The 25,880-nt window shown below is 42.4% G+C and overlaps 1 protein-coding gene across 1 annotated transcript; it reads right to left on the reverse strand.

Moving 5' to 3' along the window:
* Positions 1-4,177: 4,177 nt before the first annotated feature.
* Positions 4,178-24,358, reverse strand: hykk.2 (hydroxylysine kinase, tandem duplicate 2). The gene is made up of 5 exons (XM_083767787.1): positions 24,122-24,358; positions 21,518-21,829; positions 12,857-12,999; positions 10,971-11,151; positions 4,178-5,199 (listed from the first exon to the last, which is right to left on the reverse strand). The coding sequence occupies exons 2-5, from the start codon at positions 21,819-21,821 to the stop codon at positions 4,742-4,744; spliced, it is 1,086 nt and encodes a 361-aa protein (XP_083623913.1). The 5' UTR covers positions 21,822-21,829; positions 24,122-24,358; the 3' UTR covers positions 4,178-4,741.
* Positions 24,359-25,880: the final 1,522 nt, after the last annotated feature.

Raw genomic sequence — 25,880 nt, forward strand, 5'->3', positions numbered from 1 at the left:
ACAAATGATGAATTAACAGACACTACTACTAGCACGTATACACCTCTAAAAAGGAAGAGATGTTTAAACTTTAGTCTTTTTCAACCAATGTTCATGTTTTAGGTTGTTATTAGAGAAAGTAAAAGATGAGTGTTAATTCTTTTTCATTTGCTGCTTTCTTTCGTTTTAGGGATTTTAGCTCTTTTTGACAGGGGGGCGGGGGCATTCGAGCATGGGGCTATTTCATGGTGATTTATTTTTGTATTATTTACTATAGTCCTAATAAACCCCAGGAAATTACATTATGGCCACAGAAGATCACAGGATCTACTGAATGTGAAGGTAGCCTACTGGGGGAAGGCTTATACTGTGTGTATAGGCTCAATATGTCAGTTTGTCACATTCAATAGATCCTGTGATCTTTTGTGGTCAGATGTAATTTATTGGGGTTTATTAGGATTATTATAATACAATAAATCGCCATAATATTTTGTAAAAAAATACATATTTAGCCCATGCTCGAATGCCCCATTCAATCCTGCAGGAAAGCGTGCGTGTCGTGTTTTATTTTAAACACATTTGAACCATTATTGTATTGGCTATACAATTATTGTATTTGGCTATCCAAAAATAGCACATATACAAGGGTTAAAAGTTATAAAGGTTAAAGCAATACTACAGGTTTTGCAAGTTGAGTGACAGTAGTAATCGTTATTGACGCAAGCTTCACTGATGCGTGACAATTAAGTTAGGCCACTTTGTCCACAATGAAAGCAGGAACATTTCAAGCGTCAAAGTGGTCTATTATATTTGGCTGTTTCGCGGGCAGGCGGGCGAACGCACGCATGCACGCGCACAGACAGTCTCAAACATTTTAATTTCAAGGACCCCCAGTTTGATATGCATTAATTAGGCTACAGCAGAGCCATCTAATAGAAGAGTTACGATATTGAGGTGGCAGAAACCGAGCGCTCGAGTGCTGTTCATGCAGCCTGAACTGAGACAAGCTGGAGTTGGAAATACATTGTTTTCAACGAGGGCGGCGCAAATAAGAGCTATTTTAAGCATGTGTGCAACACGACAACTGTTTGTATAGTAACAACTAAAGTATCTTTAATGTTTAATGTCTCTATTACTACAAAACACTCTAAAATAAAGGGATTTAAGATAATTAAAGCTGGGCTGTTGCCTGAGTCCAATGCATTTCTGCCTACTTCCGGTCCAGGACTTGTCCCAGTTGGTTGTCCCCATTCTCAATAGAAGTCTACAGTATGTAGGAGAGCCGCCAATGGACGCCATTGGTTCATGAAGTGAACGCAGTTTGCGTAACTCTGTCTATATCTAAGGCTCTGGGCTACGGCTCCCCATTTAATAGGGACTTTGATATCTGGGACCCCGATTTATATTGTAAAATCACTGTTAATTTTTACACTGTACAAATGTGTCTCTCAGAGTTACAGAACCATAAGGGTCAATTCACGCACGCACGCTCGCTCACACACAAAAAAAAGGGAGGAGAGAGCGGATGTAAAATCAGGGCAGTTTATTAAAGTTCAAAAGTCAACACGTTTCGACTCCAAGCACACAGGTCCATAGTCACTCCATATACAGTATACGTGAGACAAGCCAGTCAGGCAATTAGTTTGGAAACACACACAGAGTGTGTGTGTGTGTGTGTTTACTATTATACTATGTGTGCTTTATGTATGTACGTGACAATGAACAGGTTGGACCTTGAGCCTTATATATACACACGTGTGTGTGAGCAGCACACAATAGGCACTATATGTAATAATAACACAAGAAAAGCACAGACACACACATTCAAAATTTGAATAATAGGCTTGAGTAATGAGGATATCGACTTAGTTATACACACTTAATTGCATTTACATTGCAATTAAGTGTGTATAACTAAGTGCATTTCATTTTCACATTTGAAAAACAGGGGTTTATTGCTCTACCAGTCTACCAACAATGTCAGCCACACACTGTTACATATAGGTAAATCTCCACCAGCTGCATTCATGTGCAAAATTGTGCTATGTGAGCATGTATAATTATATGTCCCTGCTGTGACCAGTTGATTTAATTTCATCACGCAACTTTTTTGAAGAAACCAATAGGAAAATGTGTGTGTAACACAAAGCAACAACTCTCTCCCGGTGTGGTAAGCACACACACACACCTGTACCTCATGGAACACTGAGTGGACCCATGGGCAAAAGGCGCACGCACACACACACCAAATTGAGATGCAGAATCATGGTTTCCAACATGGGTGTGACCAACTAGTCACCACCACCCAGGGAACAGGAAGGACACACACACACACACACACACACACACACACACACACACACACACACACACACACACACACACACACACACACACACACACACACACACACACACACACACGGCAGATTTCTTCGGTTTAACGTATTATTCCTCCTCGGTCAGAGCAAAAGGCACCAGACAAATCTTCTAGGAGCCGAAACAGTAAAGTAATGGGTCACCGAGTGACCTTTAACGTAAATGCAATAATATCAAATAGACATAAATGTGGACTTGTGTGTGGCTCTGTCTGGACCCAGCCTCTCACTGCAACCGAGAACACGGGCACATCAGGGGCCTATTAGTTTGCATTGCACAGTGCGCTAATAGCGCTATTTCCGAAACACGCCCTAGGTCTCTTTATACACAGCACCTGTCCTTCATTTCAGTACATTAGGTCTCTTTATGCACAGCACCTGTCCTTCATTTCATTACCACAATGTGCTGCAGGTGCGCCTGTGCCAGACCTCGACACCCCACTCACAGACAGCACCTATATAGATCCCGCCCCCTGCCACGATGGGCTTGGGCAAACATCAACCCTCGGAGGTGCAGAGGACACCCCTGGAGTAGCTCACATTACGACGAGGAATTACAACCTGCACTGGCAGGTTACTGCTCCGGGAGACAAGATAAGGCAAGACAAGGAAGAAAGTGCCCCTCACTTATGGTACTAAAGTGAATTAACACTGCTTTTAGGCCAGTCAATCTAAGCTAAAAAAGGGGCCATTTGGCCATAGCAAGTGTCCCAACATAGAAATCAGATTGTTCTTACTGTGTGTGTGTGTGTGTGTGTGTGTGTGTGTGTGTGTGTGTGTGTGTGTGTGTGTGCGTGCGTGTGTGTGATAATCGTCAAAATCGTTTCCATGGGTTGGCAAAAAGGTTCTGTGTGGAGTTTGCATGTTCTCCCCGTGTCCCCGGGCCTATAGGGTAGGTAACAAAGGAAATAGAGCATGCACCTCCACTCTAGCCCAGGTGCTAGACAAAAGGCAGTACAAGAGGAAAAATAGAGTCTGCAACACTGGTATGAAAAACTCAGCTCCACTGGTTTATTTGACTCAACGTTTCGATCCCTTAGGATCTTCTTCAGGAATGATTCATTCATACCTGTTTTTCATACCAGTGTTGCAGACTCTATTTTTCCTCCTATAGGGTAGGTACCCTCACAAAAAACAGGCAGTAATCCTGGTCTCTAAACTACCTCCCCCTGGCCCTGATGTAGAGGAAAGGAACTGGTCGGAATAACGTGTTCCTTCCACGCCCTACGTCCGGCCGGTGAAACTCTCCCCTGTCAGGTGCACAAGAAGCAGCTTTGAATTCCTCATGCATAGAAGGAAGCATGAGATCAGTCCGCTTCCCCTCCAGGTTGGTAGAGGAAATGTAGTGCCCAGGATTACATTAGATAATTGACACTGGGTGTAAAAAAAGGTTTCCATGATGAAGAATACACATATGTATATAAATAAATAAATGTTGTTCTTAGTGTTCCTAGTTTTTAAACCTTTTAGCAACGTTTTTCTCAAGTTGTTTTAACTGTGTTTCTGTAAAGTGACTTTGAGTATCTAGAAAAGTATTATGTATGTATTATTCATATTATTATTACTATTATAATTATAAAAGCCTGTTGAGGCCCTCACATACAGTACCTGATGCACTGTATCGATCCCTAGAAGGATATTATCACAGCTAAGGCAGGTTGTTTAGTGGCCCACAATATGCATGATCTGTTGTGAATTATTGCTTAACTAATGAACCATAACATGCACATACTTTAGCCTAACTGCATTTACTAGGGAATGTACAAAAACTAGGCAAATGGCACAAAAAAAATACCAAAGTCAAAATAAAACATTTAACCGTTTAAACTATATTTCTGTATTCACACCACAGCTTGACAATTTCTCGCACAATCTCTGCAGCCTTTCGGCTCCGTATCGCATATTCTATTATGCTATTGTGATCATAGCTATTCAGCAATTTCAAAACATTACCCTGGTATATACAGAAAATGTCATCAATGTAACGGTACCATTTTACAATTTTCTTCAAATGGGTGTTGATGTCATGGTTGGAAACAAAAATCTAATTCCGGTTTCAATTTAGCCTCTTCCAAGTAGGATAAAACAATACTCTGAAATGAGTTAGTTGGGTCAGATTTCAATTTCGTATAGACTTTGTCATTAGACAGTTGGGAGAGAATTTCTGCTTTATATTTGGCAGCAACTTGGATGCAAATAGCCCCTCCCTTGTCGGCAGGTTTAAAAGAATACAGTACGAACATCTTTTGGCACTATCTTGTCCGTAGTGTGTACACAGTAAGCAGAGTGATGAAACCAGGTTATCTCATCACTCATTTTACAAACTGCTATTACGTAGTTGGAATCCAACCTGCCCCAACAACAAAAAGCTGTCGTTACTCCCTTTCAGCGCATCAGAGGCGCGGCACTACTCTGGAACCACAGCCTCTCCACCTCGTCCTTGCCGAGCTCCCACAGCTGGCGGAGGATGCGGATGCCCGTCTTGGCCGTGGTCATCAGGTACTCCTCGTTCTGCGGCTGCAGGGACACGGCGTAGCGCGCCATGACCAGAGACTGGACGAAGCGCGACAGCACCAGGGTGTAGAGGGAGTCCCTCTCGGCCGCGTTGAGGGGCAGGATGCTCTCCCAGCCCGCCAGCACGGGTCCGCCCACCGCCACGGGCAGGGGGCTCTCGATCATCATGTACATGACGGTGATGGCCAGCTCGTAGACGAAGTAGCCGCGGCTCATGTCTCCGAAGTCCAGGATGCCGGAGATGGCGTAGCCGCCGCCGCCGGTGTCGTCGCCACCGCCGCTGGGTTGCACCAGGATGTTGAGGTCATTGAAGTCCCCGTGATTGATGCCTGGAAGTTAAAGAGATAGATTTGTGTCTATACTGTCACGTTTCCCCCCGAGGCCAGTGCCAATAGAATGCATGACTTAAAGGACAACTTTAGTTTTTTTTCAACCAAGGTTCATGTTTTAGGTTGTTATTAGAGAAACTAAAAAGGTGAGTGTTAATTTTCTTTAATTTGCTGCTTTCTTTTGTTTGGGGTATTTTAGCAGTTTTTGACAGGGGGGCGGGGGCCTATATATTTACTATAGTCCTAATAAACACCAAGAAATTACATCTGACCACAAAAGATCACGGGATCTATTGAATGTGACAAACTGACATATTGAGCCTATACACACAGTATAAGCCTTCCCCAGTAAGGCTTCACATTCAGTAGATCCTGTGATCTTCTGTGGCCAGATGTAATTTCCTGGGGTTTATTAGGACTATATAGTAAATACATTTTAAATTAATCACCATAAAATGTTGGAAAAAAAAACATATTTAGCCCCATGCTCGAATGCTCCCGCCCCCCTGTCAAAAAGAGCTAAAATCCCTAAAACGAAAGAAAGCAGCAAATGAAAAAAAAATAACTAATCTTTTACTTTCTCACAAAAACAACCTATAACATGAACCTTGGTTGAAAAAAAAACGAAAGTTGTCCTTTAAAGGGGATTTTTTTTACAAAAGTTGATAATTATGTATATTGACAAAATAATTATAATAATAAAGATATAGGGGAGCTGCTGCTGGAGGGGTCTAACACTAGAACTCCTATTCAATCGCACAATTGTTTTTTGTTTTCTTTTCACATCTGTTCTAGATGATGTGACAGCAACACTCCATGCATTGTTGACACTGCACTCTTCCTGGTCTACGTGAGCTGACGTTAGACCCCTCCAGGAGCAGCTCCAGCTATTATAATGTTTTTGGTCAATATACATAATTATCAACTTACTTTTGTAAAAAAAAAAAGTTTAGGGAGAAATTCCCCTTTAACCCATTTAGACCCGAGGACGATTCTAACAAATGCCTTCTGAATCCTGACAGTTTTCTGAAAAACCCAGTGGTCAGTGTCAGTGGTTCTCAAACATTTTCATGTCAAGGACCCCTGAATATATATGTAATTGGCCACCGACCCCCATCTCAAAATATGTTGTTCCAGGGACCTTCTAGAAGCAAAGATTTGAGTTAAAAACGTTCTCTCTGAAAGAACATACTGTATATTCAAAGATTTACTCCACATTTTCACGATTTTTCTAAAAGCTTTTCATGTCAAGGACCCCCAATGATACCCCGAAAATAATATATATAATCGGATGCATGCCGGAAGTTTCAAATTATTAATAATCTCACACCCCCACCTCACCACAAACCATGTGCAACCCTGATTCGCCCCTATGCCACCAAAATGTGGAACGCCCTACCAACAGCCATTAAGACATGCAAATTCCTTGACTCCTTCAAAACCGCTCTCAAAAGGGCACCTACGGACGGCTGCAATTCGAAACTGGCCCCCCTTAAAATCGGAATCACCCCCCACCCCCTTTCCCCCTAACTGTTTTGTTTATTTTCCCTTTTTATATAACTCCTTACATGATTTCCTGTTTTTTTGTGTACCGTATATTTGAAATGTATATTTTAATTGAAAAAGGTGGGCCCTGTTGTAAACAAAGTGTAATGCTTTATCAGTGTGTCGTCCACAGTAACAGTCTTTGCATCGAGCTGTGCTCTCATGTGAAATGTACCCATTCTGCAAACTGTTAATAAAAACTTCAATCAATCAATCCTTGAAATTAAAAGGTTTGCCAACCACTTTCGTGGAGGATGCTTGGCCTATCCGTAGGGCCTAACTTTGAACCATTTAGGCCTGACGTCGACGTTTAAAAAATGTCTTCTAAATCATGACGGTTATCTGAAATATGTTTCTGTATCAGTGGTGCTCAATATTTCATGTCACGGACCCCGGAAATTATATGTAACTGGCTACCGACCCCCATCTGAAACTATGGTGTTCCAGGAACCCCTCAGAAGCAAAGATTTGAGTTAAAAACGTTTGCTCTGAAAGAATATATATTCAAAGATTTGTGCCGCATTTTCACGATTTTTCGAAAATAGCAGACCTACAAGCTCGTAGCGCTGCACTCGGTGCTACGCTACGAGCTTGTAGATATGCTATTTTCCAATAGCTAAAGTATAACATTTATGCATTTGACACAGACTTATAGCATGTTATGTAGACAGCACTATAATTGCATTGTATATAGTCATAGCACGCCATAGTACATATGTATAGCATAGTAGTATATATGTAGTTTATATGTATAGTGTATGTATAGTTTAATTATATAGACTAGTCCTTACCCGTTCTGATATATTTCAACTTGTATAATATATTTGTGTGTGTGTGTGTGTGTATGTGTGTGTGTTTTTATGAATAAAAACAGCAGTATAACATGAAAGTATTCTTACAAATGCATGGTAGGGAAACGTTTTCATGGCAAGAGCAAGGACCGCAACATTTACACTTATTAGACAACAGAGCCCCATTTGAAAAGTATCAAGGACCCCCAGTTTGACATGCACCTATATATGGAGTTATGGACAGTGGCAGAGATCCAATTTGCAGGTGGATTTGCGTCCAAAACGGTCTCAATTGTGAGCTTTGGCTTGCGAGAACTCATGGCTTTTGCAACCTGTGATGTTGTGAGCTTGTAGATTAGCTGTTTTCACCGGAGCGTGCGCTGTAGCCACTTCACGCTGTGTGTGTGTGTGGCTTATGTTCAAGACAGTTGTATCTCGTGTTGTGTTTATAGCGAACTGAAAACGGCCACGCGATGACGCACGCGCACACATACGCACGTGCGCACACACAGCTTAAGTAGTTTACACACACACACACGCTCACAGCAAAAGTAGTCTGCACACACACGCACGCACACACACACACACACACACACACACACACACACACACACACACACACACACACACACACACACACACACACACACACAAATCCAGCCAGGCAAGGGCAGAAGGTTCCTATTATAACGACAGTGGGTGGCCACCTCAGAGTAGCCTGCGCACACGCTTTTAGCGAGGTGCTAAGCAAGGGTTGTTGTGGTATATCAATCAATCCGTCCACTCCATGTGCGTGCGCACGTGGAGTCTTTACGTGCGCGGCTGCACGCTGTTTCACCCACGTTTGGTTAAAAGTTATAGGGCCTATCAAGTGAAACAACTGAAGTTACGCAGAAAACTGTGTCCCAGTATTAATCAGTGACGGTCCCAAAATGCAATTCACTTGGAGTTTTGCCGCCCTGTGGCTGCGGGGGGTACTGCACCCGGGTGCGTTTTTAATTCACTAATAAATTAATTAATAATCATTAATGTGTCAAATCGAAAAAGGTCAATGCCTGTGTGAAAAGTGGGAGCGATTGGTGCAGGCAATGAGGAGATAATGAGGAGATAAAATGCGGTCGGACACACACTCACACACACACACACACACAGACATTCGGTCAATTATAGTATGATATTCCACTGTTACTTTCTTAGCTTACGCATGTTTCATGATAAATGCTTTTATGTGATGTATTCCCATGCTTTTTGTTCTTGCTTAATGTAAGTCGCTCTGGATTAAGAGCGTCTGCTAAATGCCTAAATTGTAAAAATTGTAAATTGTAACATAATGCTTAAAACACCAAAAGGGGTTCCCGCCTGAAATGGGTTAAGAAAAAAAAATTAAATAAAAAGAGAGATGCATGCTTTCTGCACAATGTCTACCTATGATGACGTGGCCAGGATATTAGGGACGCTATAGCGTTGATTAAAGTAATGATGTGATTACTCGAACGTCCACGTCCATTCTTTCCGCTCTTCTGGAAAAAGAGGTCTGCTTCACTCAGACATTTTTAAAGTGCATACATTTACATAAACGAGGTTCTGCTGCTGACCCAGTGTCTCGTCTGTCTGTCTCGTCTGCTGTTATGGAGACAGACAGTATGGAGTATGGAGTTTACACGGAAAAGTCGGCGTCCTCGCCTATACTATAATCAGCTGTTATCGCTCAGGCACCCAGACAAAACCAGGAGACGCAGTTTTGGATTCACTGGACACAAGTATCCACAACTTAAAAATACCGGGGGACGCGGAAATGGAATAAAGATAAGAAACGAGGGGTGGAGTGAGAGCCAGATTAAGGAGACGCGGCAGCAGACATCCTGCTGTCCGCTCTCTGAGCAACACAATGAATGAACCGGTCGCTAAAGTTAAATACGACAACGAATTCAGACAGAGCGACCTCATCTGTTTCACAGAGAGTCGGTTGAAGGAGGAAGATGTCAGGCCCAAATCTGCCGGGTTACACAATAATACGGGCTGACAGAGACACTAATAGGTCACGGACATATATTGGTGGTGGCTTGTGTGTCTATATTGACTCACGTTGGGCTACCCAGTATACTGTCCGGGAACGTGTACATGCACACATGACTATGAAATATAGCTGAGTATAGCCGAGTGCTACAACAACGCTCTGTCCTTCTCTGAAGATTTTTTTTTAATTTCGAGGTCAGGTCTAAATGGGTTAAGGAAGCTAGACACATTTCCCGTGGATATGTCATCAGTGATTTTGTTCTACAAGGTATGATATTTCCTTTGCTGCCATTTGTTGGTACGGAAATCATGACGTTAGACAGAAATATGCACTTAACGGGGTTGTTAGCGGGGGCCAGCAAGACTGTGGGAGGAAGAATTCAGCTGTCTGAGTCATATCTATGGCAAGCAGGTGCTCAGGAAAGTGTAATACATTTAAGCAATAAGCCACTCGAGGCCCCAGCGTATTTTACAATGGCTGGGGGGCGTAGGCAGACCTGACGCGGAGCGGAGGGTCTTCTACAACGGTTACAAACATATAGCAATATTAACCTAATAAAACTATTAAATTCACAAAAGTAGCTACGCATTGCTCCACTAGAGTGAGCCACATCACTTCCTTGTTTTGCTTGGCAAGTAGCCTATGTGACGGGAGAATAGCGCTTGATGTCTTTACGGGGCTGCCTGGAGCCACACATTCACAGTCGTATGAGCCGGGCGGTGCTTACACTCCCGCACGGCATGTGTTTGTAAAGCAATCAAGCGCTCCCCTTCCCCAGTACAGCTACAGAGATGTGGAATCACCTGCAAATTATATAAAGTGATTGAAGGAGTGGGTTATCGGTGGAATTTACACCGGTCACGTGACGGTAACCAGCCAATCAGAATCAAGTATTGGGACTACCCGCAAACTAGATTCAACATACTCAAGCCTGCACACATTCTAAATATGCCCCCGAAATATTTACTGAGCAAATGGCACCTTCAATAATAATGATAATAATACCGGTAGTCTTTATTGTCTCCACATCATATATTTTAGTTGTCATGGACACTTGTACAAAACATTAATAATTCTACTCGAGTTGGAAGCATTAAGACCCATTTTAACCCCCAATGGCTTCCTTTCTGAAAAATAACGTAAATGTAAAAAGATTCACGCGTTTAGATATTCTATTTACAATGGGATGCGGACGGGAGCTGGTGCCACTTGGACCCGGACGTAACGTAGCACTACACAATGACGTCGGACTTAAATACTGAATTAGAACAGACAGCTTTCACCCCTTAAAAAAATAAGTTTTATTTGTTGTTATTTCTTTTCCTAGACGTCCACAGACGTCCTGGGCACTGCATAGCGGTAATTCCCAGGACGTCTGTGGACGCCTTGGGCTCAAAATGTGAATTATTAATACTCACACTGGCGGAAAGAGGAGCGTTTGGGGAGCACACAGGTGTTGTATTGCTCCATGACGGCCTTCACCACGGCGTGGATGGGATCCGTGTCCATGTGACAGAGGTAGGGCTCCAGGAGAGGAATGCTCGACAGGCTCCAGATGAACTTGTCTCTCTGCAGCACGGCCAGATGGGGATGCTCCATCTGGTTCAAGTCAAATCATTAGGACATTTATTAGGCCTGACGTCTAAAAATAAATAAAAAGTCATCTGAAAGAATATTATATTCAAATATCTGTGCCACATTTTCACGACTTTTCAAAAATAGAAGACCTACAAGCTCGTACGCTATGAGCTTGTAGATCTGCTATTTTTCCAATAGCTAAAGTATAACATAATGCTTAGTTAAAACACCAAAACGGGTTCCCGTCCAGAATGAGTTAACCCATTTAGGCCTGACATCGAGAATAATAAAATAATAAGTCTTCTAAATCCTGACAGTTTTCTGAAATACCTATGTTTCTGTATCAGGAACCCCAAAAATTATATGTAATTGACCCCCCCATCTGAAAATATGTTCTCAGGAGCAAAGATTTAAAAAGTTTACTCTGAAAGAATATATATATATTCAAAGATTGTTGCCACATTTTTTCACGCTTTTTCAAAAATAGCAGACCTACAAGCTCGTAGCGCGGCAGTTCTGCTATTTTTCAATAGCTAAAGTATGGCATAATGCTTAAAACACCAAAAGGGGTTAGGGGTTAGGGGCCCAGAATGGGTTAAGCTCTGGTGATTCGTGAGCCCATGTGAAGGTTCCACACAACAGTGGTTCTCAAACTTTTCCATGTCAAAGACCCCCAAATCGACACCCACAGACTCCCATTTGAAAAGATGTGTCAGAGACCCCCATAAGATAAACTTTTTTTTTTACAGCTCTAGCAGTGATTCTCAGCCATTTTCATTTCAAGGACCCCCAATTTGACATTCATTATAGGCCTCGGACGCCCCATTGAATGGGATTTCTATTTCTGGGATCACAATTTATATTGTGAAATCACTGTTAATTTAACTCTGAGAGTGTACAGTGTAATGCTTTATGGTGTCGTCCACAGTTTTTGTATTGAGTTGTGCTTGAAATGTATTTCTGCATATTGTATAAATGCTTCAATCAATCAATCAATCAATACAAATTAAACCAAATGGACCCGTTATGGTCCTTGTGCACTCTCAGAGTTACAGACACGTAAGGGTCCATTTGGTTCCTAACTACCTCTAATTTAGCTAGGGACCCCCTGGAACTCCCCCAAGTACCCCTAGGGGTACCTGGACAAAAAGACACATTCAATAGCATTGTACTTAGTAGATTAGATGTTTTCACAATGCTATCACAGTGCTTGCCTCTTTCTTACGTCTTTGATCATTTTTGGCCAATTTGATAAAAGTCCTTAAACCATTTAGGATGAGGACGATTCTACAAAATGTCTTCTAAATCCTGACAGTTTTCCGAAAAAACCCTATGTTTCTATATGTCAGTCGTTCTCAAACATTTTCATGTCAAGAAACCCCCAAGATGATATGAAATTGGCTGCCGAACCCCATCTGAAAATACGTTGTTCCAGGGACCCCCCCAGAAGCAAAGATTTGAGTTAAAAACGTTCACTCTGAAAGACTATACATTCAAAGATTTCCACTACATTCCACCAGTGCCTTAGCTGAGAGAGAGAGAGAGAGAGAGAGAGAGAGAGAGAGAGAGAGATGAAACTAGGGACCCCCCACTGCATTATAGGGATACAGACCCCCCCACAGATCCCAGAACCCCTGTTGAAGACCCATGCTGTGTAAAACATTAACGTACCAAGATAAAAGTGAAAATGCACAAAAGCTTTCAGTCAGAAGAGCCATTACTTTACCTCTAGGAGGATGGTGTCCATCCTGGCGGCCACCTTCCCGACTTCATAGAGTAACTGTGGCGAGACCGGAACCTTGGAAATGGTGTCGCCGGGCAAATAAGTCAGCAGGCGCACGAGATACTTCTGAGGGCCGAAACCACAATCTGTCAGGAGAGAGGGACAAATGACGTTTTAACCCATTCAGACCTGAGGGCGATTCTACAAATGTGCCTTCTAAATCCTGACAGTTTTCTGAAATACCTATGTTTCTGTGTCAGTCGCTCTCAAACATTTTCATGTCAAGGACCCCCAAATCCATCTGTAATTGGCTGCCGACCCCCATCTGAAAATATGTTGTTTCAGGGACCCCCCCCCCCCCCCCAAAGACTTGTAGATCTGCTATTTTTCAATAGCTAAAGTACAACATCATGCTTTAAAACACCAACAGGGGTTCCCGCCCCAAAATGGGTTAAAGTAGTGGTTCCCAAATGTTTCAGTGTCACATATACCCCCAAATTAAAGGTATATTCAGTGATTTCACTCAAAAAACCTTAGGTTTCGTTTTTGGCTGGGACCTAAGCCTTTCATCCAATCAGGATAGAGAGCCAAAAACGAAACCCAAGGTTTTTTGACCCCCCAGGGGTTAACTGGGGACAGGGAGGAACTCCTTATATGGTCAGCACACTCTATAGTAGAGAGGATTATCACAACAAAACAAAAAAATAAGTGATATTTGAATTAAGTGAAATCACTGAATATACCTTTAATGTCGTCGGCCGTGCCAAGTTTCAATATTTTTCAATTAGAACAAATAAAATAGCAGATGTACAGGTAGTCTAGGAGATTTGGCCTCAGATCCCGTGCAGCAGGCGCATGGCCCAGTGCGTTGTGTTTCAAATGAAATGCGAATCAAAAGACAGGGGCGGGTTCCACATGGAGTGGGCACTACATCTAAATAAGACCGAAGGGAAACAATTGCTCCTTGAGCGGTGGTGGCCTACTACAATTCAACGACCATGGGAACTAAAGTGTTTAATAAATTACTTCCTCAAAAATGAAACGTGTATGTAATTCAATGTTGTCAGTGTCATGGTGGTGTATTTGAGTCTCCAATGTAGTTCACGCTTCATGCAGGCATGCGTCATTCATTTACCCGTCAGTGTGACTGCACGTATGAACCACACGTATCTTCACACACATCTCCATCATGACGGAATTAATTTGCCGGTTGTGTAAAATGAATGTCAGACAACACGGTGTATTGCAGCATGTTCATGCACCATTCAAAACGGTAACCGGAGAAGAGACGTTAGTGGCTCAACTCCAAGAGATAGGAGTTCACATTACAGAAACTCCTTCCAAGTCCCATCTAATCTGCCAGGCATGCTACCGTCAGATACCACGACTTCAGAAGGCGTATGACAGCATCCAGAAGTGGAAGGCTGCTGCTGTCAGCAATGAGAGAGGGGGGGGCTGAGTCAGCAGTCCAGCAACCCAAAAGATGCCGTGGCACCCTAACCCCATCCAAGACACCTAGAAAGGCTAAAAGAGTATAGCCCTTCCACCTCACCCAAAATAAAAAATCCTGGCTCCCAGAGTAACACCCAGATTTTCCAAAAGGTGAGCCTATATGACTTTGAAATAATAAGAAGCCTATGATGTTTATATTAGCTTAATATAATATGATTTAATGAAACACAAGGAAGCCATGTCAGCATTCAGCAATAATTAATATACAGTTAGAATTCTGATATGGTAATAGTAATGGTCACTTGACAATCAAATCTTCACTTGCTGTCGCCATTGTAGTACTGTGGTTTGGATTCCCTTCGGACTATTTTCATGGAATGCACAGCGCTTCAGACCGGAAAGGGGAGTGTCCGCTCAAATTCTGAGCGTGACGCACTTCCCTCACAGGGATACAGTCGTTTAGGCCCAGAAGTCTTTCTCGCCCCCCTAGTGGTGAAAAGTAAAACTTCTGGGAACTCAGATTAATGTACAAGTGCCTCCCACAGCCCATGAACATTGTTGCTGGTGCTGCTGCTGAAATGCATTTTATGAGGATTGCAGTGGTCCCCAAACTTCTTTGCCTCAGGTCAGCGCTGGGATTTCTTTCAAAATAACATAGATAGGCGCTTTACATAGATTGTACATTGCATTCACCCATTCACACACACATTCAGACACCGATGGCGGCGGAAACCATGCAAGGCACCAACCAGCACATCAGGAGCAATTAGGGGTTCAGTGTCTTGCTCAAGGACACTTCGACACTAGCCTGGGATCCACCTATGCTTTCTATGGCATAGGCAGCTCCCGGCCGGATCCGCCGGGAGAATCTAGACACCGCAGCTGCGCGACATGAGACTGATTAATTAGAGCGACAGAGAGTGAGAGAGGAGTGTGTGTGTGTGTAGCCTACATGTGTGCGTGTGTGCGTCAATTTAACAAAGATTCAGACAATCCGAAATCAGCAGAGAGTGATCGACGTTTGCGCTACTCTATGCCGAATTGAAGTGGACTCGGACCCAGACTTTTTTTTTCCTCCCTGGAAATAAAAACGTCTGGGTTTCCGAGGCTACTTCGACACTAACTCTGGGGGAGTATTTTGAACGAGAGGCATGTTGAAGTCAGAAATGAAGAGCTTAATATATCCATCTGGTCAAAACCACGGAGAGCTCCCTAGATTAGGAGATATGAGGCATTATTTCTGAGCCGTGAACAGGGAAGTGAACACCAACGCACATGTTGAGAAGGAGAGGCCAACCCCCCAAAAAAAGAAGAAAATCTGAATATTATAATATATCAACGGAAATGCACTAGGATGTGTACACGTCCTAGCAATCCGTCGGTTGGATTAGTTATTACGCAGAAATTTTGACATTGATTTTGAATACAGGCACTAGGGTTCATGTGGTAAAAATGGTCCCTTTGAAAATAATTTAGTGATGCACCGAATATTCGGCCGCATAAAATATTCGTCAGAAAATGGCAAAGAATGCATTTTCGGCCTATTCGGTTTCGGCCAAAATTGGCAGAAAATATATCACAGAATAGTGTATGCAATTAATGCATTCAAAAGAGCTGAATAAGTTAAGTTTTTCCATAACCATAACATAACATTTGTAGAATCAAACTCAAGTCTTAATGGGTTAAGTGGGGATACTAAAACAGCGATATTCAGTTACACTTACCAATACCAATACTGTGCGGGTGTATGTATGTTAAGTAATAACCCCTTTCAACATGGCATTATAGGCAAAAGCTTTCTAAATCTTTCAAATTTACCAAACATCTACAAGCTTGTAGGTCAACTATTTTTGCTATTTGTTGTACAACAAAGTATATAGTGATTAAGTGGCATTCTGGACTAGACCTGTCTGGCTGGAAACATTGTGGTTGCAAGGACTGCACTTCTGACCTTTCAGCTACAGGACTGTCACAGTCATTACCAGGTGACTGAGAGATTATTTATTCTTTACTTACTCTGTATAAAAGTAAACATACTATTTTAACTAGTAATCCACCGAATATTCTGCCGCAGAAAATGTTCGGCAGAAAATGGCTAATTTTTGGCCTTTTCGGTTTCGGCCTGAATAGGCAGAAAATATATCACCGAATAGTGTATGCAATTAAAGGCATTCAAAAGGGCTGAATAAATGTTTTATGGACCCATAATAGTGATTATTATTTAAGTTAAGTTTTGCCATAACCATTTGTTTTGCCATAAATCAGGTAGCTTTAAGGTACGGCCATGACAGCAATGGTAGGAAAAAAGGTGTATAATATTAATCATATTCGGTATTCGGCCAACTGTTTCCTATATTCGGTATTCGGTTTCGGCCAAGAATTTCCCTTTCGGTGCATCCCTAATTTATTTTATTACCAAATCCTTCACACGAACATAATATATAATGCCACACAGTCCACCATTAAGTCAACCCAATCAGCGAGAGAGATCTCAAACTGATATGTGTCCAGTTCTTTTGGAGTGGTCCAGAGTAAAGGACACTGGACAATATAATGGCACACATGTGCAAACAACTAGTGTCTGATTGTGAGTCTTAGAGCGGTTTATAAGGATCAAGGTCCAACCTGTTCATTGTCACGTACACACACACACACACACACACATTATAGCTGTATATCCAGTTATATAATAGTAAACACACACACACACACACACACACACACACACACACACACACACACACACAATACAAGGTGTGTGAAGGTCAATCCTATTGATACAGAGCAGTGTTGTTTTTGGCAAGACATTTTTTATTTTAGTTTTAGTCATAGTCTCTTGAATAGTTTTCACTTAGTTTTAGTCACATTTTAGTCAACTGGAATGTATTAGTGTTAGTCTAGTTTTAGTCGACTAAATGTCATAAGATTTTAGTCGACTAAATCTACAGGTGATTTAGTCGACTAAAATGTGTTTTGGCGGGCCTTGATGCCGTCATAATGGCTGATTTTACACTTGTTGAAAATAGCCGATCTACAAGCTCACAATGCATCGCGTTGAGCTTGTAGATCGGCTATTTTCAGCATGCAACTAAGTGTAAAATGACTTGTCTTTTACTTATACTGGATCTCTTGTCCACTAGTCCCTTCCTCTAGTTTCTATCTGTTGATGAAATTGTCAACATATTTAGTCTTAGTTTTAGTCATCATAGCTTAGTTTTCATTTAGTTTTCGTCAGTGAAAACAGACGAACATTTTTAGTCTTGGTTTTAGTCAACGAAAACAACAATGAAAACATACAAATGTGTACATACTAAACTGTGACATAAATGTCACAGTGACATTTTAGTACGGTAAACATACTGCAGATGCATTACTTACACTATAGCCTAGTTCTATCACTATTCTGTCACTGCCTGTCATAGATATTATTGCTGAAGATGCTATTTTTAACAACTTTTTTGTAAAATATATAGTATGGGCTATATCCTCACCATTTTTTAAAGAAAGGGGGTCAATAACCAGATAGAAACATGAATTTGAAGTAGAATGCTTCATTCGGATTTTGAAAACTGTCTTTTAGCATGGGGTTATAAATGGAGTGATAACACACAGAAAGCTACCACCAGTGCAATGCTATCACATTTTTTCTAGCACTAGGGGTGTATACCTTCCCAAAAATCACTATGAGAATTAATCCCCCCCTTCGGTACAAATGACCCCAAAAATGGGGTCCTGGCTCTAGAGAAAAGTCCTGCAATCTTGACTGCTGCCAGCTGAAGGTACTCAACAGGGACAACTTGAATCAGAGAGGAGTAATCCATGGGCACTTCAGGAGAGATAAAATACTGGAACAATCGACTGGCCTGCACCCATTTGTTATTTTTGCAGTACGTTTTTAGTCGACAAAATAAACACCAGTCAGAGTCAGAGTCACCCCTGCAAAATAACAAATACGTGCAGACCGGTCGCGTGCTGCAGTATTTTATTCGGGTATAGTCTCTCAACCTGAAGTGCCCATACTATTATCTCAAATCAAATTGACATTTTTTTAATCATTGCTGGCTGGAATGAGAGGGAAGTTAGGGAACCACACAAGCATAAGCACGCAGCTCAACAGCTAATCCCGTGGAGCTGTACCATAAGCACACTGTTTGGTATCGTGGATTAGGTTTGTTTAACAATGTACGCCTCGAGAGAGAGAGAGAGAGAGAGAGAGAGAGAGAGAGAGAGAGAGAGAGAGAGAGAGAGAGAGAGAGAGATAGTGAAGCCTCTTGCGGTTTTTTGGATAACCGCGGTAGCAGCTGCAAAACCCCAGACGTACAATTTGACAAAAAATTGCACACAATGAGAACAGACACAGCTGCACAAAATGACTTCCTCGTTACCCATTCTGGGCGGGAACCCCTTTTGGTGTTTTACCCCCTCAGGCCGGGAACCCATTTTTGGGTTATGTACAGTATGTACAGTATTAAAAAAAATACAAAAGAATTATGCTGCTATATAAATATTTGAAGTTTTTCAGAAAACTTAGGTCAGGCTTTAGAAGGCGTTTTTTTTAACAGTTTCCGTGCTTTGAATGGATTACTCCAGGTTAATATCGCTGCCATATCGGAGATACGCGACTTTTGTTTTATGTGTTTAATCCGCCGCAATGTAATAATTAAAAAGAAAATCCGTCTTCGCCGCAGAGAAAGAGTGTAGATGCATCTGTTTTGATGAGGAAACGGAAATCGTCACATGCTGTGGGCTGCTAGGGCTTCTGGGAAATTGAGGCCAATGTAAACGAATGGGGTTCAACGCCTCATGGAGGAGGGTCCTGTGCTGCGTCTTCCGGGTGTACCAAGATGGCGGGTGGTCCAGCCGTTCATAACAAACGAGGGAAGCTTTTTTCGCTCGATTTTCGTGGATTAAAAGCCCAAATAATTCAGCGTATGCTCTAAAGGTAATACAACAATCTCGGCAGTGAAGGGGGGTTGATTAAAAGTCTGATAAATCGTTTTCCGCAGTCAAACTGTTAATCAGCCTTAGGCCTAAATGGGTGAAACTTCAACTGACACATGGTGTTGACATGCATCTTCCAAGTGTTTGACCTAGAAACTTGAAATACTGGATTGTTTTTCTCCAGGAGTTTTATTTAATTTATTCATCTTCAAGTTAACTTCAAACTTTTGGGACCCATGCCAGCTTTCTCCGCTTTTCGGATGGGGAAAAAAAAGAGGTGTTGTTGTGCCTTTTTTCACCACCCGCTCTGTGTGCACTGCCCAAGTGATTGTGTACCCCCAGGAATTTTAACTCTCTGACCCTCTCTGTACCCTAACACCTGTATATTACCGTATATTAACTGTATATATGCCTGCTAAACTTGAGGTTTACGGGCAAAATACAGTACCCATAATTGCCCGTGAACTCTTTTCACACAGTGTTCGTTTTGTCAACGTTGAATAGACATCCAATAAATGACATAACATAGCAGTCATTGTGGGAAATGCTTGTACGTTCAGTAAAAGCCAATAAAAAAACAAGGCGATACAGTGTACCGGTATGTAAGTATAGTGTCTGAATAGCTGTGATACTGTACATACAGTACCGGTACATTTCATGTATTCCATTTGGAGACAGCACCAATTTCTGCAACATGGGGTCAGATATTTATCATCTTGTTTCATATCCACAGCTCTGGCTGAAAACATGTGTTGCGATTGGTGTGGGGTAATTAATCACAGCCTCCCGTGTGCTCATCAAATTAAGTTTTCGCGTCGTTGCCGAAACATATTCTAGCTTTTTGTGTTTTTTTTGTATTTGTTTTTTTTCCCCCGTCTGAAAATACATGCCCTACTTGATCATACTATACAGTGTGACACAAAATAATCAAAAGTAGAAGATCCGCAAATCGGCAAAACGGCTTGCTACTTTTTAATTTGAATCAGTGTAACGATCAACGTATGAGGAAAAAGAAAAGAAGAAGCACTTTGTGGGTCCTTTATGTAGAAAGGAGGAGAACAGCGGAACCCCTACAGGCCTATTCATACTCATAGTTTTCGGTGACGATGCCTTTGCTGCGTGTCAGTCCCCAGTACTTGTCCATCTAATTCACTATTATTAACCCATTCTGACCTGAGATCAGATTCATACGAGGTTTCCGCCGGACACACACTGGTCTGATGAACCCATTCTGACCTGAGATCAGATTCTAAAAATGTCAGTCGTTCTTCGATTTTTCAAAAAATAGCAGACCTACAAGCTCGTATCGCGCCACTCGGTGGCGCGATATGAGCTTGTAGATCTGCTATTTTTCAATAGCTAAAGCATAACATGATGCTGACACCAAAATGGGTGCCCGGTCAGAATGGGTTAAAAAGGCACAAAAGCCCCAAAATATAACTTAAAAGAATCACACCTGTGTGAAGTGAGTGGTCCCCGGGGGGGTCCCCGGAAGGTTCCAGACCCACAGACCCACAGCAACGCGGCCAGGCCGGGTGCCGGCCCGGTTTCCGGCGAGCCGCCCCGCGTCCGAAACGCTCGCGAAATGACAGAGTTACCGTGTGGGGTTCCACAGGGGGTCCCTCTACTGTACTGTACTGTACTGAAAACCAACCAAACCTAGGGGGCACGGTGGCACAGTTGGTAGTGCTGTCGCCTCACAGCTAGAAGGTCCTGGGTTCGATTCCCACTCGGGACGCTGTGGGTGCTGGCGGCGTGTTTCCTCCTCAGTGCCCATACCCGAAGGCGGGGTTGGCGAAAGGGCCTTTCTGTGTGGAGTTTGCCTGTTCTCCCCGTGTCCCCTAGGGTAGGTACCCTCACAAAAAACATGCAGTAATCCTGGTCACTAAACTGCCTCCCCCTGGCCAGCCGGGGCGCCTGATGGAGGGGAAAGGAACTGGTTGGAATAACGTGTTCCTTCCACGCGCTACGTCCAACCAGGGAAACTCCCCCCCGTCAGGTGTAAAGGAGCAACTTGGACACTCAAGCATGAAGGAAGCATGAGTTCAAGTCCGTTGCTCTCCCCTTGTCCCCCATAGGGACTAGGTTGGTGGAGGGTGTGTAGAGCCCAGGATCACATTAGATGATTGACACAGGGGTGAAAAATGGGTTACAAAATTGTGGGATAATATATATATATATATATATATATATATATATAAAAAGAAAGTGGTTGCACCACTCAAAAGAAAGAAGGAAAATAACCAAACAGTCAGAGGTCCTCCTCCTTACCTATGTCCTCCAGACTCATCAGCTGCCCCGTGGTGGTGGGCAGTGCCGTCTGCGCAGGGAGCCCCCTCCGGTGGAGGAAGGACATGGCGTGGGTCTGCACGTCGAGCAGCGCCCGGTTCTTGCTGTCCTCCGAGTTCATGACCTTCAGGACATACTCGCCGCCCTCGGCGGGCGCCACGTGGAAGTTCTGGTCGTCGTAGCTGGGCAGCGGGCGGACCCGGGACAGGGTCAGCCCAAAGAGCCTCTCCACCACCTCCGAGACCTGGCCGTGGCTGAGGTTGGGTTTGGGCTGCTTCGCGGACATTTTTGGACCTGATGGGGAAAAATACAAAATATTATATCATCTGGTGGGAAACCTTGTGCGTCTTATTCATCTTACTTATCAGGATTCAGAATATAGCAAAAGTAGCAGTGTGTGACACTGTATAGTAAAATGAAATAGAGCGTTCATTTACAGAAAAACACATAAAAGTTAAAATATGGAGAAAGTGGTGTCTACACAGTCTACTAGGGTGACCAGATGTCCCCATGTGCATGGGACAGTCCCTCATTGTCAGGACTTTTCAGGCGTCCCACAAATTGAGACCATGTCCCACATTGTGACTGGCAGGCCTCACTGTTGAAATGCCTTAATAGTTAGTCCCCTAATAGTTGGCTCTCTTGCCTCTTTCCTGCAAGCTGTGTTATTATTATGTATGTTAAAATAACATGAGAAATATCCCCTAGGCTATGGAACCAAGTCGGCCATACCACCCATGACCAAAATTTACATTTAAAACAAAATTTGAGACATCAGTTTGGATCTGATTCTGGTCACTAAAAAGGGCATTGAGGGCTTACCTGTTGTTCTGTCCATATATATGAAGTCTATACTCTATAGTGGCTCAGTGCATGGTCACAGGTTTGAACTGCATGGCCAAGTTGTGTCTCTTTATAGACGGAGCTTGAAACAGAACAACAGGTAGCAAAAATAGCAGCTCTACACATTTCCCTCTGGTCTGTCACATTTCCTTCTCACTGTTTTGGTGGTTTCACAGTTGGTTTATGTTTTCGAGCTACCAAAACCAACAGTGAAAAATCAACTGTCTGCCAGGTCACTAAGCCACAATTTACAATACTACTGTCTGCCAGGTCACTAAGCCACAATTTTCAATACTAGAATGTTTTATAATGGGTCGAATCTAGACACCAGCCATTGACAGCCCATACATCCAAAAAGAAAAGTCCTTTCTGATATTAAACGTAGGTGGGTGACCAGATGTGCCCTTTGCGCGGGACAGTCCCTCATTTCCAAGACTTTTCAGGTGTCCCCCAAATTGAGACCCTGTCCCACATTGTGACTGGCAGGCTCAAAGTTGGCTTTCCGTTGTAAAGCTCTCATTGTCTCTTTTACTGCAAGTTGTGTTTTCAAGCCTATTAAAATAATAATTAAAAATATCCCCTCCTATAGGCTACGCTACAGTACCAAGTAGGCCATACCACACCCACGAGGGTGTTGAAGATGAATAGATGAAATATGGCCATACCACACCCACGAGGGAAGATTAATAAATTAAATAAAACTCCTGAAGAAAAACTATCCAGTATTTCAAGTTTCTAGGTCAAACACTTGGAAGATACATGTCAGCACCATGTGCCAACGCCAGAGGGGTTTAAAGTAGGCAAACAGTAATATGCAATATTAGGTCTATATGGTTGAATATGAGATTGAGGCATTTAATAGCAACTTAAGTAAGTTGATAACCCTGTCCGATCACATTTGTCCCACACAAGCGATACTTCTGTCCCTGGCTCAAATGAAGTTTGGATCTGCAGGTCACCCTAATTAAATGATTAAACTCACCAACATTGCAGCTGTACGGATTCAAGCTTTCCGTACAGCTGCAATGTTGGGGAGTTTAATGTCGTTAATACAATCAGATAGGACTTTTCTGTTTGGATGTATATGGGCTGTCACTGGCTAGTGTTGCAACTCTACATTCAACCCATTGTATATAAAAAAGGCTAGTGTTGCAAACTAGGTTAACACCACCACACTACTCCATGTAGAGGGAAATAATGGGTTAGATAGATAGATAGATAGATAGATAGATAGATAGATAGATAGATAGATAGATAGATAGATAGATAGATAGATAGATAGATAGATAGATAGATAGATAGATAGATAGATGGATAGATGTGTAAACACTGTGCAAAGTAATATGCCTGCCTTTAAGTGTACAGCAGCTGTGCAGATATTCTTTCTTTGTAGGCCTATAACTTTTTTCCCCAGCAGCAGAACAGAAAACGGAGTGGAAGGCTGCTGGGCGCCCAATCCTACTGCGGATCGCTAACCAATTGTATCAAGACTATTATCATGTATATGACTTTTACTTTCATAGCCTAAAGGCAGACTGGATTAAAAAAAACACATCTAACTATGATGATAGACAGTCTATCCGAGGTTACTGCTGCGGTGCAACTTAGTACACTATGTACTTAGTACATTATGGAATTTGCTTTAGTTATTTTGTCAACAATCCAGTGACATACACTACGACACGTGCAAACTAGAAAAGTAAACACAAACGCATGCTTAAATCTGCGACGTGGCTCACTCACTTCAGTCACAAGTCAGTGACAGACGTTTGGTGCAGACAGCAGTTTCTCCAGTCCACGCTCAGTGGTCGGAGATTCGCGCTATTCCGTGGCGTGTGCAGTGTATTCTACTGTTAATAACATAAAGTGTAACGCTTCCACGGGACTCATCATGTCACATGTTGTGACATGTGAGTGTCAATGTTCCCCCTAAAGGTGCGCCATGTGCACATGTGCACAACAGATTTCAGTTGTGCGCAAGAGCATTTAATGCTCTCGCGCTGAAATCTGAAAATCTGAAATCTGAAATCTGTCGCGCACAGCCACAGACACAGACGCTAGTGTAGTGTAAAACAATAAATTGTGTGCCCCCCTACAGGGGCGGAGCCTAGGGGTTGGCACAGGGTCGCACTGGCCCCACTTGTAATCTGATTGGCCACCCCGTGTGCCCCCCATTTCCATTGGCTCTGATTGTCGTCAATCATCGTCTGCTACACTTCGTTGCCAAATTTGCCTTTTGTAAGCGACTTCGTCATTCTGGGCTTGTGTTGTCTGTATAACGTCGCTTGGGCTTGTTTTTCCATACCTGGTTGCTGGTTTCTCTCTCGAAATCTGGCAACACCTTAATTTCAGACGAGACCGGCTATTTCAAATACTCAGTCACCGCAGCGTCGGAACCAGCTTCTGTTTACAGTAAGTATGTATTGAGTAACTCAATACATACTTGCAATGTAATCAATTTGAGTCATAACAATGTTTTGCAAACTAACGTTACTCTTCATGTGGTTCTATAACGTTGCCATGGTTAGCAGCATAGCATAGCATGGCTATATAGAACTATATATAAGTGTCTATCTGTACGTCTCTAAATGTTTTGATTGATTGATTTAAATATTTATTAACAGTTTGTAGAATTACAGTACATTTCAAGCACAAACTCAATACAGAGACTGTTAACTGTGAGTGGACGACCCAATTAAGCATTACACTTGTTTACAACAGGGTCCACATTGTTCAATTCATCAAAATGAATTGAACATATGGTGGACCCCGTTTGTTGTTGGTTTGGTGTCTGTTTGTTTGTTTTTTGGGGGGGGGGCTTGTGTTTCTTGTTCTTGTTCTGTACATTAGTTGATTAAACATTACACGTAGAGGGAAGTATAATTGTATCCACATCAATTTAAATTTGGCATAATAGATGATGGCTTTGTATGTTCTCAAGGTAGACTTTGCTAACTCTCTTTTTTTTGGCCAGGTCTCAATGATGCACATGGTTTACAAATCATTCAAAACAAACAATGAAAAGAAAACAAGGAGACATTAAAGACTTCTTTAAGAAGAAGCAGACACTGCTTGACAGTCAGTGATAGTGCATATAAGACTGCTGAAAGCCAAGTTGAAACTGACAGCAACAGTGAAAGTGAGGGTGAGCCTGGATGCAGTGTTGTTGAACAAAACGTCCAGGTCCACACCAGCACCTATGGACCTCCAGGTGAAAATACACATTGGCAGAAAATGCCAGAAAAATATGGTCATACTCATCCCATATTACTCATTTGTTCTGGATTTTTGCCGTTCAGTGAATGACACAATTACTTACTTTTTAATTACAAAATTAATCTGATGGCCTTGTGTGCTGTGCAGTTTTTTTTAATGTCATGCCTTTGTTAAACATGTGCATTTTATGCTATAGTGTAAAAAGTACAACTTACATTTACATGCAATTTAAAATATAGTCATACTGTATGTCAATCAATACGTTCAGATGCACCAAGGGAGAGAC

The sequence above is a fragment of the Protomyctophum parallelum genome (assembly GCF_964188405.1).
Source record: "Protomyctophum parallelum genome assembly, chromosome: 6".
Lineage (NCBI taxonomy): Eukaryota > Metazoa > Chordata > Actinopteri > Myctophiformes > Myctophidae > Protomyctophum > Protomyctophum parallelum.

What these genes read in the sequence shown, in the direction of transcription:
- hykk.2 (XM_083767787.1), bottom strand. Translation starts at nt 21,821, where the DNA reads ATGTCCGCGAAGCAGCCCAAACCCAACCTCAGCCACGGCCAGGTCTCG. An exon ending in TGGACACCATCCTCCTAGAG is followed by an intron (nt 11,152 to 12,856) that starts GTAAAGTAATGG and finishes GACTTGAACCAG; the next exon opens with ATGGAGCATCCCCATCTGGC. An exon ending in ACGCTCCTCTTTCCGCCAGT is followed by an intron (nt 5,200 to 10,970) that starts GTGAGTATTAAT and finishes TTTAACTTCCAG; the next exon opens with GCATCAATCACGGGGACTTC.